This window comes from Teleopsis dalmanni, chromosome 1 (genome assembly GCF_002237135.1).
Source record: "Teleopsis dalmanni isolate 2A chromosome 1, ASM223713v2, whole genome shotgun sequence".
Lineage (NCBI taxonomy): Eukaryota > Metazoa > Arthropoda > Insecta > Diptera > Diopsidae > Teleopsis > Teleopsis dalmanni.
The window spans coordinates 44,665,255-44,684,278 of record NC_051846.1 but is presented as its reverse complement, the minus strand read 5'-3'; the positions used below and the strand labels follow the sequence as shown (position 1 = coordinate 44,684,278).

Sequence of the window (19,024 nt, the reverse complement as noted above, 5' to 3'; positions counted from 1 at the left end):
AAGTACCATTTATTTTAAATGTTGGAATTTAGTTTGCGAAATTGAAGAAAATATAAGTTCTGCTGATTAAAAAGTACAGCTGTTAGAGTTTCATTCATGTATAATATAAAGTCCATTTGAGAATAATTATTAATACTATCAGCAGATGCTACTGCATATAAATGATAACAATACACGAACAAAAAAGTCCAATAAAATTGATATCAAGTTCTTGCACTTATAGCCTCTTAAACCTAATAAACCACAAACAGAGTAGGGTAATTAAGTAAATATAGCTAATCGCCGAAGTGATTAGCGCATATTTGTGGCTCACAATGTAGAAGCAATTTTGTTTATTATTTGTGCAAAACAAAACAGTGGTCTTTGGAAGACTTTAAGTGCATAATCGGTTCGGAAAAATGTTCTTAATAACCTTCATTGTTTTGCTTTTTGTAACTTTGCTTATAAGTTATGTTTCAAACAGGAAGAGAAGACAATTAGTAAAAAACATATCCGGTCCGTTCAATGTACCGGGAATAGGTTCAATTTCTATGTTTATTAAAATAAACCCAAAAAGTAAGAATATTCAAGTACAAATAAGAATCGGACACTAGAGTTTTAAAACAATTGCAGATTTCTTCAAGGTTTCTAAGGAATTTCATGATAAATTTGGTAAAATTATATGTGCGTGGGCGTTTAATAGGCTGGTTATTGTGAGTTCAGATTTAGAATTGAATGAGCAAATTTTTGCCAGTAATCAACATATAAGCAAACAGCGTAACTATAGCATATTACATCAATGGTTAGGAACAGGTCTTCTTATGAGCGATGGCAAAAAATGGTTTTCAAGACGTAAAATTATAACTCCTGCATTTCATTTCAAGATTCTAGAAGAATTTGTTGATGTTTTCGATCAACAGAGCAATATACTTTTGGAGCGTTTAACTGAGAAGGCAGATGGTAAAACAGAGTTTGATGTATATCCGTTCATATGCTTGGCTGCACTGGATATTATTGCAGGTAATTGAAACTTAGAGTTCATAACTTAAAACATGTACGTATATAAATATATCTACATATTATGTTCCAGAAACTGCAATGGGTACTAAAGTAAACGCACAAACGAATTCTGGATCAGAATATGCATCTGCAGTCAACGAGTTAGTTGTTTTATTATTTAATTATTATTATTAAAGATCTGATATATACAAACACTTCTAATTTTAGAGTAACGAAACTTATGTCTTGGCGTTTTATGAAAATCACATTCCAAAATGAATTTCTATTTACTTTGTTATGTCCATTACTCAAATTACGTCAGATGAAATTGATTAAAATCATGCATGCCTTCACTATTGGTGTTATTGAGGAACGCAGACGTAATTTAGAAGGTAGTCTAACAAAACAAACAAAGACTAATATTGAAAGCACAGAAGAGGAACCACTTGGTAAAAAAAAACGTAACGCTCTATTAGATGTTCTGCTTCAGTCTACAATTGACGGAAAACCTCTAACCAATGAGAATATACGTGAAGAAGTAGATACATTTATGTTCGAAGGACACGACACAACTACATCCGCTATTGGATTTGCTTTACACTTAATAGCTCGTCATCCGCATGTACAGCAAAAAATGTTAGATGAAGTTCTGCAGGTCCTTGGTAATAAATATGACGAACCAATAACACAGCGACATTTGAATGATTTAAAATACACTGAATATGTTATTAAGGAATCACTACGTATGTATCCTTCTGTACCAATGATTGGCAGAGAAATCAAGGAGGACTTTAAATATAGTAAGTTTTTAAACATATAACAATATTTTGAATATAAATACAGAACTACGAAAATATTTATATAAAACATAATATTAAAAAGAAGAATATACTTATTATGACTAATTAAATAAAACTATGCAAAAAAAAAACTATGAAAAAATAAATGTGGCTTCAAGACTTATGTAAAAAATATATTTGTGTTGATAAATAATGTCATAAAACATAAAAATAATAATAACCGTGTAATAAAATTGATGTATAATATAAAGGTCGTGTTAAGAAAATAAATTTAAAACTAATATTCGCATTTTGTTCTTTATAGTTTCACAACATTATAATGAAATAAAAATTCGCATATATAAAAAATATTATTATAAATTATATTACTAGTCACATTTAACAATATGTAATCATACAGTAAAAAGTTAATAATAGAAGTGTTATTAATAATTATTATTAAAAGTATATCACATAAAATAAATTCCTATATAAAATAATTTTCAGCGCACTCCAAACGTGGCGATGGTGTTATTCCTGCCGGTACAGAATTATTCATCGCTATCTATGGCATTCTGCATGACCCAGAAAACTTTGAAAATCCAAGTGAATTTATACCGGAACGACATGAAAATAGTTCAGTTAATTCTGCCTTTTCAATGGTTCCTTTCAGCGCTGGACCAAGAAATTGTATTGGACAAAAATTTGCAATGCTTGAAATGAAAATGATTCTAGCAAAAATCGTACGTTCATTCGAGTTGTTACCTTTAGGCCAAGTTGTGGAGCCAGAACTTAATATTGTTATGCGTTCATCAACTGGATTTCAAATTGGACTAAAGAAGAGAACTTAAAACAAGGAGTAAAAGTAATTACTTAATATCGAGAATTTAATTTAATGGTGATTTACACATATATCATGAGGAAATAGAGTAATCAATGTAATACAGATGTATAAAATATATTTTTTAATTATCATTAATTAGTTTCACATATAAATAAAGCATAACATTCATATCCCATTTAAATCAGTTTGTATATAGTAATGTGTATATAGAGTTTATTTTAAGTTTAATATGAAACAGAATCTATGTATATTATTTACAATTGATATTAACATACACAGTATCCTTCAATAATAAGCTTACATAGAATGATATATATTTAAATTTTAATTATTTTAATTGTATTTTTTTAAAAACATATAGTCTATAATACTTTAATTACTGTATATTAGAATCAAAACAGTATTGTGAGGGTAATTGCATGTTATATAAAATTTATAATAAAAAGCAGTCAATTAATATAAATGATAGTTTTATTTTGGTGATAAGATTAACAAATTTAGTCAACTAAATTATAGTCAATTCATAAAGAAATATGTAAACAAAACTCTTCGTAGCAAAGTTACGCATTTATGATTTCCAATGTTGATAGTAGTAAGTTTTAAATTTTTTTTTTTGATTAAAATGATAAGATTTCTTATTGAAAGTCCCCACCGAGTTTTTATCAAATAAAATACTTGTATTCTTAAAAGCGGTGACATACGAATAAGAGAGATATAAGCATAATATGTTATAAATTCTAAATGAAATCGAGTACAAGCATTTATAAATGATTTTATGTTGAGATAATCTTCAATTCATCATTAGTGTCAGATCACTAATTTCGGTACGAAACGAATGTTAACTATTAATTTGCCATCATTATTAAAGTTTAAACAAAAATATGTTTCAACCAAAAATATATATAAAAATGTATTAATCTATATAGCCATATAGATTAAATGAACTAAGTGCAATGGAACTTAGAACATTAAATATTATTTTGTTTATATCTCTTTCACTAACATTATTAAAGCCGTATATATATAACATAGCGGAAACCTCGTATTCCAATTTTTTAAAAAAGTGTACAATTCCAAAACTATTTTTGAAAAAGGCAATGTTGAAAGTTCATTAACGGAACTAAGCGATATTTAACCTTTTCAATAAAAATCAACTTTTTATACTAATTTTTAATTCTTAATTTAGTTAATTAGTACGTATTACAGTACGAACTCGATTCATACGCAAACTGAAAACTATGTTAGGTGCAAGTTCGAGGTTACTGCAAGTACCCAATTTTTATGTACTATTAAAGATTAGTATTCACCTACATCTATTCAGCATCTAAACTAAATGTGTTTAATATTGAAATGTTAAATATAAATGTGCATTGAGCACTTCACTTCAATATTTACAACTGATCAAGGAGATTAGCTGGATCAGTAAGTACAGCATTGCTTTAAAGCCTCTAGAACCTAATAAAATCGGCTAATTAAGCATGGCATTAGTCATCTAAAGTAATTTTCTTTATACTGGGAAGCACGCAGTCAATTTCTCTACCACCAGGCTAAAAATAAAAAAAAAATTTCTCAATTTCAAAATAAAATGTTTACTATTATGGTCCTACTTCGAGAACTACGATTGGCTATAAACTCAACTCAAACTGAGAAATTATGTATTTTTATGTCAGTTTTTGAAACAAAGAATATAATGAAAATTCTAAGATTAACTCGACCCATTCATTAGCTAAAAAAATATACTGTCTCAATCATGTTGGTGTTCCGCAGTAATTTATCTATAGTTTTTTGTCATCGTACATTGTAAATCAGAACGCTTTTTTTGTAATTCAGTCTGCGATAATGACATCATTCATGGTGTTAGTTAGTTGAGGTGGAGAGAAGAATGAATCCTCCTCAATTAGTTAAAATTAGATAAGATTAGCATTAGATAATTTTAGTTTAAAGGAACCCATATTACCAATTGATCACAAACACGATTCTTTATCTTCTCTTCTCTAATCACTACAACGATTATAAGAAAGGAAAGCAAGGATATACCATAATATGATTAATTATAAGATACCTGTTAAATTTAGCTATCCATTTTTTGATAAAATGAATGCAGATGCCATGATTTTATTAATAAAATACGAGTATCCAAACTTTTTATTTTCTCACCTTTTGCAATTTTATATCTGGCTTTCGCCGAAACAGAGGAGTTGTATATTAAGATTATTATAAGGTTTCTTAATAGCCTCAATATACCAATATAATAGATTAAAGTTCATTTTGAAGTCATTCTGGAAATACTGTATTTTTATAATATTTTTTTCTTATAATAATTTTATAATAATATTTTAAAATTTTCTTGATTCTAATTAAAATCTCTTATAATATTTAATAAATTTAATTTTTATATATGTTGAGGCTAGTTGAGTTGAGTCAGTGCACCTGAGCACTTTTACTCTCTATTAACTGAGAGGTTTCTACAAAACCCCTCTTTGCGCCTTGACTGGATTATTGTTTATCACTTCATTAGACTAGGCAATAATTGACCTCAGATCTGCATATCTATAAAATATATGATGAATACTTTAGAGTAAGAAATTTTAAAAAAATATTTTTTACTGCATATATTTGAGAAAAAAGAATTTTAACATTTTCTCCAATAGTATAGCACCAAATAGTATTGTCAATATTGGCCAGAACTAGGTTCTAGTTTCTAGGGGCCCTCTTCTTCAATTCACTTGACGATATCTCCAGCATTATCTTAGCCAGATTCTTGCCTTTGTTAATGCCTCTGGCTGGTTCTAGTTTGACCTTCTACCTACTACCCACTATTACGAGGTTTTTGTGGATTCGAAACGGCTTTTTGGGTAATTGAGGAGGACTCGTCCTCCCTCCACCTCAACTAACTAACTAATTTACTTTTATTGATGAATCATTGTTGGCTGAAAAACTAAGTTTTTAATGATATTATTACAATATGTGAATATTATTGACAGAATTACTTCAAATAAAAATTAATTGTTTAATTTACTGCAATATATTTTTTGAAATCTTTAAAAAAATCCCTTAAAACACCCTGAGAGCAATTTGAAAACCCTAATGCTTGGGGAAACCCCTTAATTTAGCTACCCTGAAACCTAATAAAATCCAAAATATCGAATAGTTTTCATAGTTTAAGTTATGAAAAAGTTACGCATGACCTGGTATATTGTACTGTACGAATAATTTCTTCTGAAAATCATTCACAAGTAATAACCCCTGAGTAATCAGAGGTTCTATGTTCTACTAATTAATAATTTTTTGAGTTCAATTCAAATTTGATTATACGTTCAGTGTAGAATTTTTAGTAGTATTTCCCACAAAAGTTATTGTATATAAGTAATTTAGTTGAACTCTTCAATGCTATCCTTTCAGTACTGTAGTCCATTAAGGAATCCAATCATATTAACGGAATTATTGTTATACGCAGCATTATAAATTTTTACAATAATTTCCTCCATAAGAACGGCAATGCCTAAATGTAGTTTTTTGTGCTCTCTTAAGATAGGACATCTACTTTACAACTACAATTAACTTTAGTATATTCTTCTCTTCAACGGCATAATAAAAACTTTCATAGTTTCATGATATTTCTTCTACTGTCACCTGCCTTTTTAACAACTTCTTATTCAACACCTAAATATGGAAATACACGCCTTTTAAGAACACCAACATATTTAAACTACTCTGGATATCGCTAAATAGCAGTATCGATAGTTTAAATTGAATGATAAAAATTTTCATCAAAACAATCCATATTAATCATTTATGTGCTAATAAAAAACTATTTCCTTAATACCATAACATTAATAAGAAAATCTATCCACCAAACTTATCTGTTACGATTACGATTGTTACGATTGATTATTTGATTTTCATTAAAACAAAGAATATGTAAAGTAAAGTTATTACAAGAACTTTAAACAGCCTTAATCTCAGTGTAAATATATATAACATTTCATATCCAACAATATATTAAGTTATAGATAACTCTATCACAATACAATTTTCAAAATTGTATCCTAAATTTTATAATCAAATTGTTTTGACATCGTTATTGTTGGATGTACATAAGCCATAAAAAAACAAAAGTAAGCGACTACACTATCCCGGATCCTACATCCATCAGGATTGATAATGACGCAGATGTACAATTGTGATCATATACATATCTGGGCAGTAACATTACAGATAAAAGTGGTGCTGAGAAAAACGTTTTAGCTCGGCTAAGTAAAGCCAAGTCACCATTCGGACAGTTAATCAATATGTGGAAGTCTAACCAAATAAATCTCTGTACTGAACTTCGAATATTTAACTCGAACGTCAAGTCAACGTTGTTCTGCGGATGAGAAACGTAAAAAAATGTGGTATTCATAAACAAATGCTTAAGAAGAATTTTAAAAATATAGTAGCCGAAGCATACCTATATCCAATACCAATCTATAGGAAATCACGAAACAAATATAAACTGCCACTGAAATCAAAAGAAGAAAACGGAATGCGATTGGCCACATGCTTAGGAAACACAGTATCCTGTATAAAAACAATTCCCTACGTTCGAATTTACAAGGTCGCCGCCGGTGTGTTCCAACTAAGACATGGCAAAGAACAGTGAACCAGAAACTTAAAGAAGCAGGCAACTGAATAAGATTTAAAGAAATGGTTGAAGCCTTATGCTCCACTAGGAGAAAAGGACAGTAGTAAGTAAGTAAATTGTTGGATGGAAATTTTTGCAATCAATTAGTAATATCATGCAATTTGAGGTAAATTTTATTAGAAACTCCCAACTGCATATTAATGTAATATATTTTAGAAAAAATTTCTTAATTGAAAAAATAAAAATTTTAATGACCTTGCATGCATTTTTTTTAAATCTCTAAAAAGAACGTCGTACAGTTTATCTCCCTAAGAACCATGTGAGCAATTTAAAATCCTCTAAGCTAGTTATCCTGGATTCAAATATAAAGCAAAAATATCGAGTAGTTTCCAATATGGAGTCCGTTTAAGACTCAACAGTCTTTCAATTCGTGTGGCCAACGAACAAATATTTCAATTAGTTTTATTTATCATTTTTCATAACTTTTTTAATTAGGTGTAGATTTTCTAATATGTCATCAATTATAAAAAATAGATATGCGACCATATACAAAGCTATACTTTTATACTATATACATATGTGTATAGACAGATGTCAAATGGAAGTAAGAAAGCTCATTGTAATAATTTTTTTGTGTGAACATCTTTACAACTTTGCTCAATAAGAGAAAGTGCAATTATAACAATTAGGTAAACTCGTATCCATAATTATAATAAATACTTATAAACGTTTATTATTAATTATTTGCACATTTCCTTTTATTTTTTTTAATTATCGTGTAATTTTAAAATATATCTAGAAAATAAACGATTAGCAATTTGATGCAAAGACGCAAATTATGGGCAAATAAAAAAAATAATGTCAGCATAGAATTTCTAAACTTGAGCTACGTGTATATATTATACTATTCGCGTTAATAATTCATAGCTAATCAAGTTGATTTCAAATTTTATAAGATGTTCATTTTACAGTTCTTATTACTATAGGAATAGGAATGATATATTATTTACTATAATAAACGACATCAATATAATTGACATAAAAGTACTCTAATGTCACTAAAAACTTAATATGTCAAAATTGGAGTAGGGTAGTTAAATAATCATGGGTTATTGCTTTAGTAAATAGCTCATCTTCCTAGCTATTGAGACATTATTCCTTATAATGTTTTCGAAACAGATCAGTACTCTTTCGATATTTGAAGTGCAATATCGGTCAGGAACAATGTTCTTAATAACGATCATTGTTTTGTTTTCTATTGCTTTAATTTTTAATCATATATCAAGCAATAGGAGAAGACAATTACTAACCAACTTATGTGGACCAAACTCTGCACCGCGTATCGCTGATAATAAAATAAACCCAAAAAGTAAAAACATATGTTATTGGCACAAATAAATATTAAACACTACAGTTTATTATAATTACAGATTACCTCAAGATTTGTAAGGAACTGCATAGTAAATATGGCAAATTTATATGTTATCAAATAATTAGGAGGCTGATTATTGTGACTTCCGATTTAGAGCTCAGCGAACAAGTTTTAAGTAGTAATCAGCATATAAGCAAACATCGTAACTATGGCATATTAGGTTTATGGTTTGGAACAGGACTCCTTATAAGCGATGGCAAAAAATGGTTTTCAAGACGTAAAATTATAACTCCTGCATTTCATTTCAAGATTCTAGAAGAATTTGTTGATGTTTTCGATCAACAGAGCAATATACTTTTGGAGCGTTTAACTGAGAAGGCAGATGGTAAAACAGAGTTTGATGTATATCCATTCCTATGCTTGGCTGCTTTGGATATTATCGCAGGTAAATGATACTAAAAGTTGTTAAATTGGACAACTTTAAGGACATGTGTATGAAAATATATTTATTTGTTATATTCCAGAAACTGCGATGGGTACTAAAATAAACGCACAAACCAACTCTGGATCAGAATATGTATCTGCAGTCAGGGAGTTAGTTTTTCTATTTATTTTATTGGTAATGATCCGAAATTGATATAAAAGCTTATTATTTTTAGAGTAACTGAACTAATGTGTTGCCGTTTTATGAAAATCAAGTATCAAAATGAATTTCTATTCACTTTGTTATGTCCATTACTCAAGTTCCGTCAGATGAAATTGATTAAAATCTTGCATGCCTTCACTATTGGTATTATTGAGGAACGTAGACGCACTTTAGAGGCTAATTTCACAAAACAAATACACAACGTTAATATTAAAAGCACAGAGGAGGAACTTCTTGGTAAAAAAAAACGTAATGCTCTATTAGATATTCTGCTTCAGTCTACAATTGATGGAAAAACTCTAACCAATGAGGATATACGTGAGGAAGTAGATACATTTATGTTCGCAGGCCACGATACAACGACATCTGCAGTTGGTTTTGCATTACACTTAATAGCTCGTCATTCGCATGTACAGCAAAAAATGTTAGATGAAGCCGTACAGGTCCTTGGTAATAATAGTAATGAACCAATAACTCGGAGACATTTAAATGATTTAAAATACACTGAACATGTTATTAAGGAAACACTGCGTATGTATCCTTCTGCACCAATGATTGGCAGAGAAATTAAAGAAGACTTCAAATACAGTAAGTTCTTTATAACAAAAAATAAATTTAAATGATATATAAGTAGAAAGTTAAGAAAATATAATTTAAAATATTATGATAAGAAAGGAAAATACTTATTCAGACTAATATAATACAAGTTATCCAAAAATAAGATCCAGAAAAAAATAAATATAGCTATCATATTTCTATAAAAATATGTATATATGTTAAAGCTATTAAAAAATGTATGATATGTATTAATAATGCAGCGTAAAAAAAAATAATATGTGTTCTACGAAAATAGTATATATAAAAATTATATATATTCAAATATTAATAATAGCACGACATAATAATAAAGTAAAAAATTATTTTTATAAATAATTTTATAAATTTATAAATAATTTTGTCAATTAATAAAATATAAAATACATTTATAAAAAAATAATTGTAGAAATAATATAAATATTTATTATTAAAAGTATGCTACAAAAATAAATTGCCAGTACAATATACAATGTAGGTAACTTCTTGTACAAATTTCAGCACACTCCGAACGAGGCGATGGTGTTATTCCTGCCGGTACGGAAATATTTATTGCTCTCTTTGGTATTATGCGAGATCCAGAAAACTTTAAAAATCCACGTGAATTTATACCGGAACGACATGAAAATAGTTCAGTTAATTCTGCCTTTTCAATGGTTCCTTTCAGCGCTGGACCAAGAAATTGTATTGGACAAAAATTTGCTATGCTTGAAATGAAAATGATTCTAGCAAAAATCGTACGTTCATTCGAGTTGTTACCTTTAGGCCAAGTTGTGGAGCCAGAACTTAATATTGTTATGCGTTCATCAACTGGATTTCAAATTGGACTAAAGAAGAGAACTTAAAACAAGGAATAAAAGTAATTACTTAATATCGAGAATTTAATTTAATGGTGATTTACACATATATCATGAGGGAATAGAGTAATCAATGTAATACAGATGTATAAAATATATTTTTTAATTATCATTAATTAGTTTCACATATAAATAAAGCATAACATTCATATCCCATTTAAATCAGTTTGTATATAGTAATGTGTATATAGAGTTTATTTTAAGTTTAATATGAAACAGAATCTATGTATATTATTTACAATTGATATTAACATACACAGTATCCTTCAATAATAAGCTTACATAGAATGATATATATTTAAATTTTAATTATTTTAATTGTATTTTTTTAAAAACATATAGTCTATAATACTTTAATTACTGTATATTAGAATCAAAACAGTATTGTGAGGGTAATTGCATGTTATATAAAATTTATAATAAAAAGCAGTCAATTAATATAAATGATAGTTTTATTTTGGTGATAAGATTAACAAATTTAGTCAACTAAATTATAGTCAATTCATAAAGAAATATGTAAACAAAACTCTTCGTAGCAAAGTTACGCATTTATGATTTCCAATGTTGATAGTAGTAAGTTTTAAATTTTTTTTTTTGATTAAAATGATAAGATTTCTTATTGAAAGTCCCCACCGAGTTTTTATCAAATAAAATACTTGTATTCTTAAAAGCGGTGACATACGAATAAGATAGATATAAGCATAATATGTTATAAATTCTAAATGAAATCGAGTACAAGCATTTATAAATGATTTTATGTTGAGATAATCTTCAATTCATCATTAGTGTCAGATCACTAATTTCGGTACGAAACGAATGTTAACTATTAATTTGCCATCATTATTAAAGTTTAAACAAAAATATGTTTCAACCAAAAATATATATAAAAATGTATTAATCTATATAGCCATATAGATTAAATGAACTAAGTGCAATGGAACTTAGAACATTAAATATTATTTTGTTTATATCTCTTTCACTAACATTATTAAAGCCGTATATATATAACATAGCGGAAACCACGTATTCCAATTTTTTAAAAAAGTGTACAATTCCAAAACTATTTTTGAAAAAGGCAATGTTGAAAGTTCATTAACGGAACTAAGCGATATTTAACCTTCTCAACAAAAATCAACTTTTTATACTAATTTTTAATTCTTAATTTAGTTAATTAGTACGTATTACAGTACGAACTCGATTCATACGCAAACTGAAAACTATGTTAGGTGCAAGTTCGAGGTTACTGCAAGTACCCAATTTTTATGTACTATTAAAGATTAGTATTCACCTACATCTATTCAGCATCTAAACTAAATGTGTTTAATATTGAAATTTTAAATATAAATGTGCATTGAGCACTTCACTTCAATATTTACAACTGATCAAGAAGATTAGCTGGATCAGTAAGTACAGCATTGCTTTAAAGCCTCTAGAACCTAATAAAATCGGCTAATTAAGCATGGCATTAGTCCTCTAAAGTAATTTTCTTTATACTGGGAAGCACGCAGTCAATTTCTCTACCACCAGGCTAAAAATAAAAAAAAAATTTCTCAATTTCAAAATAAAATGTTTACTATTATGGTCCTACTTCGAGAACTACGATTGGCTATAAACTCAACTCAAACTGAGAAATTATGTATTTTTATGTCAGTTTTTGAAACAAAGAATATAATGAAAATTCTAAGATTAACTCGACCCATTCATTAGCTAAAAAAATATACTGTCTCAATCATGTTGGTGTTCCGCAGTAATTTATCTATAGTTTTTTGTCATCGTACATTGTAAATCAGAACGCTTTTTTTGTAATTCAGTCTGCTATAATGACATCATTCATGGTGTTAGTTAGTTGAGGTGGAGAGAAGAATGAATCCTCCTCAATTAGCTAAGAAAGCCGTTTTGAATCCACAATTCCTCGTAATAGTGAATTGAAGAAATTCGAACTAGAACCAGCCAGAAGTATTTGTAAAGGCGAGACATTCTTGGTCTACATTAATAATAATTAATGATAATTTTAGTTTAAAGGAAACCATATTACCAATTGATCACAAACACGATTCTTTATCTTCTCTTCTCTAATCACTACAACGATTATAAGAAAGGAAAGCAAGGATATACCATAATATGATTAATTATAAGATACCTGTTAAATTTAGCTATCCATTTTTTGATAAAATGAATGCAGATGCCATGATTTTATTAATAAAATACGAGTATCCAAACTTATTATTTTCTCGCCATTTGCAATTTTATATCTGGCTTTCGCCGAAACAGAGGAGTTGTATATTAAGATTATTATAAGGTTTCTTAATAGCCTCAATATACCAATATAATAGATTAAAGTTCATTTTGAAGTCATTCTGGAAATACTGTATTTTTATAATATTTTTTTCTTATAATAATTTTATAATAATATTTTAAAATTTTCTTGATTCTAATTAAAATCTCTTATAATATTTAATAAATTTAATTTTTATATATGTTGAGGCTAGTTGAGTTGAGTCAGTGCACCTGAGCACTTTTACTCTCTATTAACTGAGAGGTTTCTACAAAACCCCTCTTTGCGCCTTGACTGGATTATTGTTTATCACTTCATTAGACTAGGCAATAATTGACCTCAGATCTGCATATCTATAAAATATATGATGAATACTTTAGAGTAAGAAATTTTAAAAAAATATTTTTTACTGCATATATTTGAGAAAAAAGAATTTTAACATTTTCTCCAATAGTATAGCACCAAATAGTATTGTCAATATTGGCCAGAACTAGGTTCTAGTTTCTAGGGGCCCTCTTCTTCAATTCACTTGACGATATCTCCAGCATTATCTTAGCCAGATTCTTGCCTTTGTTAATGCCTCTGGCTGGTTCTAGTTTGACCTTCTACCTACTACCCACTATTACGAGGTTTTTGTGGATTCGAAACGGCTTTTTGGGTAATTGAGGAGGACTCGTCCTCCCTCCACCTCAACTAACTAACTAATTTACTTTTATTGATGAATCATTGTTGGCTGAAAAACTAAGTTTTTAATGATATTATTACAATATGTGAATATTATTGACAGAATTACTTCAAATAAAAATTAATTGTTTAATTTACTGCAATATATTTTTTGAAATCTTTAAAAAAATCCCTTAAAACACCCTGAGAGCAATTTGAAAACCCTAATGCTTGGGGAAACCCCTTAATTTAGCTACCCTGAAACCTAATAAAATCCAAAATATCGAATAGTTTTCATAGTTTAAGTTATGAAAAAGTTACGCATGACCTGGTATATTGTACTGTACGAATAATTTCTTCTGAAAATCATTCACAAGTAATAACCCCTGAGTAATCAGAGGTTCTATGTTCTACTAATTAATAATTTTTTGAGTTCAATTCAAATTTGATTATACGTTCAGTGTAGAATTTTTAGTAGTATTTCCCACAAAAGTTATTGTATATAAGTAATTTAGTTGAACTCTTCAATGCTATCCTTTCAGTACTGTAGTCCATTAAGGAATCCAATCATATTAACGGAATTATTGTTATACGCAGCATTATAAATTTTTACAATAATTTCCTCCATAAGAACGGCAATGCCTAAATGTAGTTTTTTGTGCTCTCTTAAGATAGGACATCTACTTTACAACTACAATTAACTTTAGTATATTCTTCTCTTCAACGGCATAATAAAAACTTTCATAGTTTCATGATATTTCTTCTACTGTCACCTGCCTTTTTAACAACTTCTTATTCAACACCTAAATATGGAAATACACGCCTTTTAAGAACACCAACATATTTAAACTACTCTGGATATCGCTAAATAGCAGTATCGATAGTTTAAATTGAATGATAAAAATTTTCATCAAAACAATCCATATTAATCATTTATGTGCTAATAAAAAACTATTTCCTTAATACCATAACATTAATAAGAAAATCTATCCACCAAACTTATCTGTTACGATTACGATTGTTACGATTGATTATTTGATTTTCATTAAAACAAAGAATATGTAAAGTAAAGTTATTACAAGAACTTTAAACAGCCTTAATCTCAGTGTAAATATATATAACATTTCATATCCAACAATATATTAAGTTATAGATAACTCTATCACAATACAATTTTCAAAATTGTATCCTAAATTTTATAATCAAATTGTTTTGACATCGTTATTGTTGGATGTACATAAGCCATAAAAAAACAAAAGTAAGCGACTACACTATCCCGGATCCTACATCCATCAGGATTGATAATGACGCAGATGTACAATTGTGATCATATACATATCTGGGCAGTAACATTACAGATAAAAGTGGTGCTGAGAAAAACGTTTTAGCTCGGCTAAGTAAAGCCAAGTCACCATTCGGACAGTTAATCAATATGTGGAAGTCTAACCAAATAAATCTCTGTACTGAACTTCGAATATTTAACTCGAACGTCAAGTCAACGTTGTTCTGCGGATGAGAAACGTAAAAAAATGTGGTATTCATAAACAAATGCTTAAGAAGAATTTTAAAAATATAGTAGCCGAAGCATACCTATATCCAATACCAATCTATAGGAAATCACGAAACAAATATAAACTGCCACTGAAATCAAAAGAAGAAAACGGAATGCGATTGGCCACATGCTTAGGAAACACAGTATCCTGTATAAAAACAATTCCCTACGTTCGAATTTACAAGGTCGCCGCCGGTGTGTTCCAACTAAGACATGGCAAAGAACAGTGAACCAGAAACTTAAAGAAGCAGGCAACTGAATAAGATTTAAAGAAATGGTTGAAGCCTTATGCTCCACTAGGAGAAAAGGACAGTAGTAAGTAAGTAAATTGTTGGATGGAAATTTTTGCAATCAATTAGTAATATCATGCAGTTTGAGGTAAATTTTATTAGAAACTCCCAACTGCATATTAATGTAATATATTTTAGAAAAAATTTCTTAATTGAAAAAATAAAAATTTTAATGACCTTGCATGCATTTTCTTTAAATCTCTAAAAAGAACGTCGTACAGTTTATCTCCCTAAGAACCATGTGAGCAATTTAAAATCCTCTAAGCTAGTTATCCTGGATTCAAATATAAAGCAAAAATATCGAGTAGTTTCCAATATGGAGTCCGTTTAAGACTCAACAGTCTTTCAATTCGTGTGGCCAACGAACAAATATTTCAATTAGTTTTATTTATCATTTTTCATAACTTTTTTAATTAGGTGTAGATTTTCTAATATGTCATCAATTATAAAAAATAGATATGCGACCATATACAAAGCTATACTTTTATACTATATACATATGTGTATAGACAGATATCAAATGGAAGTAAGAAAGCTCATTGTAATAATTTTTTTGTGTGAACATCTTTACAACTTTGCTCAATAAGAGAAAGTGCAATTATAACAATTAGGTAAACTCGTATCCATAATTATAATAAATACTTATAAACGTTTATTATTAATTATTTGCACATTTCCTTTTATTTTTTTTAATTATCGTGTAATTTTAAAATATATCTAGAAAATAAACGATTAGCAATTTGATGCAAAGACGCAAATTATGGGCAAATAAAAAAAATAATGTCAGCATAGAATTTCTAAACTTGAGCTACGTGTATATATTATACTATTCGCGTTAATAATTCATAGCTAATCAAGTTGATTTCAAATTTTATAAGATGTTCATTTTACAGTTCTTATTACTATAGGAATAGGAATGATATATTATTTACTATAATAAACGACATCAATATAATTGACATAAAAGTACTCTAATGTCACTAAAAACTTAATATGTCAAAATTGGAGTAGGGTAGTTAAATAATCATGGGTTATTGCTTTAGTAAATAGCTCATCTTCCTAGCTATTGAGACATTATTCCTTATAATATTTTCGAAACAGATCAGTACTCTTTCGATATTTGAAGTGCAATATCGGTCAGGAACAATGTTCTTAATAACGATCATTGTTTTGTTTTCTATTGCTTTAATTTTTAATCATATATCAAGCAATAGGAGAAGACAATTACTAACCAACTTATGTGGACCAAACTCTGCACCGCGTATCGATCAAATGAAAATAAACCCAAAAAGTAAAAACATATGTTATTGGCACAAATAAATATTAAACACTACAGTTTATTATAATTACAGATTTCTTCAAGATTTGTAAGAAACTAAGTAATAAATATGGCAAAATTATATGTTATCAAATAATTAGGAGGCTGATAATTGTGACTTCCGATTTAGAGCTCAGCGAACAAGTTTTAAGCAGTAATCAGCATATAAGCAAGCATCGTAACTATGGCATATTAGGTTTATGGTTAGGAACAGGACTCCTTATAAGCGATGGCAAAAAATGGTTTTCAAGACGTAAAGTTATAACTCCTGCATTTCATTTCAAGATTCTAGAAGAATTTGTTGACGTTTTCGATCAACAGAGCAATATACTTTTGGAACGTTTAACTGAGAAGGCAGATGGTAAAACAGAGTTTGATGTATATCCGTTCATATGCTTGGCTGCATTGGATATTATTGCAGGTAAATGATACTAAAAGTTGTTAAATTGAACAACTTTAAGGACATGTGTATGAAAATATATTTATTTGTTATATGCCAGAAACTGCGATGGGTACTAAAGTAAACGCACAAACCAACTCTGGATCAGAATATGTATCTGCAGTCAGGGAGTTAGTTTTTCTATTTATTTTATTGGTAATGATCCGAAATTGATATAAATGCTTATTATTTTTAGAGTAACTGAACTAATGTGTTGGCGTTTTATAAAAATCATGTTCCAAAATGAATTTCTATTTACTTTGTTATGTCCATTACTCAAATTACGTCAGATGAAATTGATTAAAATCTTGCATGCTTTCACTATTGGTGTTATTGAGGAACGCAGACGTAATTTAGAAGATAGTCTAACAAAACGAACAAAGACTAATATTGAAAGCACAGAGGAGGAACTACTTGGTAAAAAAAAACGTAATGCTCTATTAGATATTCTGCTTCAGTCAACAATTGATGGAAAAACTCTAACCAATGAGGATATACGTGAGGAAGTAGATACATTTATGTTCGCAGGCCACGATACAACGACATCTGCAGTTGGTTTTGCATTACACTTAATAGCTCGTCATTCGCATGTACAGCAAAAAATGTTAGATGAAGCCGTACAGGTCCTTGGTAATAATAGTAATGAACCAATAACTCGGAGACATTTAAATGATTTAAAATACACTGAACATGTTATTAAGGAAACACTGCGTATGTATCCTTCTGCACCAATGATTGGCAGAGAAATTAAAGAAGACTTCAAATACAGTAAGTTCTTTATAACAAAAAATAAATTTAAATGATATATAAGTAAAAATTTAAGAAAATATTATGATAAGGAAAATACTTATTCAGACTAATCTAATACAAGTTATCCAAAAATAAGATCCAGAAAAAAATAAATATAGCTATCATACTTCTATAAAATTATGTATATAAAGCTATTAAAAAATTTATAGTATGTATTAATAATGCAGCATAAAAAAAATAATATGTGTTCTACGAAAATAGTATATATAAAAATTATATATATTCAAATATTAATAATAGCACGACATAATAATAAAGTAAAAAATTATTTTTATAAATAATTTTATAAATTTATAAATAATTTTGTCAATTAATAAAATATAAAATACATTTATAAAAAAATAATTGTAGAAATAATATAAATATTTATTATTAAAAGTATGCTACAAAAATAAATTGCCAGTACAATATACATATTAGTATTAACTTCTTGTACAAATTTCAGCACACTCCGAACGAGGCGATGGTGTTATTCCAGCCGGTACGGAAATATTTATTGCTCTCTTTGGTATTATGCGAGATCCAGAAAACTTTGAAAATCCAAGTGAATTTATACCGGAACGACATGAAAATAGTTCAGTTAATTCTGCCTTTTCAATGGTTCCTTTCAGCGCTGGACCAAGAAATTGTATTGGACAAAAATTTGCTATGCTTGAAATGAAAATGATTCTAGCAAAAATCGTACGTTCATTCGAGTTGTTACCTTTAGGCCAAGTTGTGGAGCCAGAACTTAATATTGTTATGCGTTCATCAACTGGATTTCAAATTGGACTAAAAAAGAGAGATTAAAGTAAGGTAAAGAAGTATTTAGTTATTTTGAAAAAACGAAGTTAATGGTAGAATATTTTTGTTTAATAAGTGAAAAAAAATTATTTATCAATTATAGAAAATACAGATTAAATATTTTATTTATATACAAAACAAGACACTTCTATTTCATCATTAGATCTTAATATATTATTTATTAAGCATATTTTATGTAA

General features: G+C 28.4%; 3 protein-coding genes across 3 annotated transcripts; all 3 read left to right on the top strand.

Annotated features, from left to right (window-relative positions):
- The first annotated feature begins 372 nt into the window (after window positions 1-372).
- On the top strand, window positions 373-2,858 carry LOC119672964 (cytochrome P450 4d8-like). The gene is made up of 5 exons (XM_038084149.1): window positions 373-555; window positions 613-999; window positions 1,070-1,139; window positions 1,207-1,778; window positions 2,265-2,858. Exons 1-5 carry the CDS (start codon window positions 399-401, stop codon window positions 2,606-2,608), a joined length of 1,530 nt encoding a protein of 509 aa, XP_037940077.1. The 5' UTR covers window positions 373-398; the 3' UTR covers window positions 2,609-2,858.
- Window positions 2,859-8,449: 5,591 nt separating this feature from the next.
- Window positions 8,450-10,940, top strand: LOC119680483 (cytochrome P450 4d8-like). The gene is made up of 5 exons (XM_038093311.1): window positions 8,450-8,594; window positions 8,656-9,042; window positions 9,122-9,191; window positions 9,257-9,831; window positions 10,339-10,940. Exons 1-5 carry the CDS (start codon window positions 8,450-8,452, stop codon window positions 10,680-10,682), a joined length of 1,521 nt encoding a protein of 506 aa, XP_037949239.1. The 3' UTR covers window positions 10,683-10,940.
- A 5,560-nt stretch (window positions 10,941-16,500) lies between these two features.
- On the top strand, window positions 16,501-18,896 carry LOC119680474 (cytochrome P450 4d8-like). The gene is made up of 5 exons (XM_038093299.1): window positions 16,501-16,504; window positions 16,827-17,213; window positions 17,293-17,362; window positions 17,428-17,999; window positions 18,487-18,896. The coding sequence occupies exons 1-5, from the start codon at window positions 16,501-16,503 to the stop codon at window positions 18,828-18,830; spliced, it is 1,377 nt and encodes a 458-aa protein (XP_037949227.1). The 3' UTR covers window positions 18,831-18,896.
- Window positions 18,897-19,024: the final 128 nt, after the last annotated feature.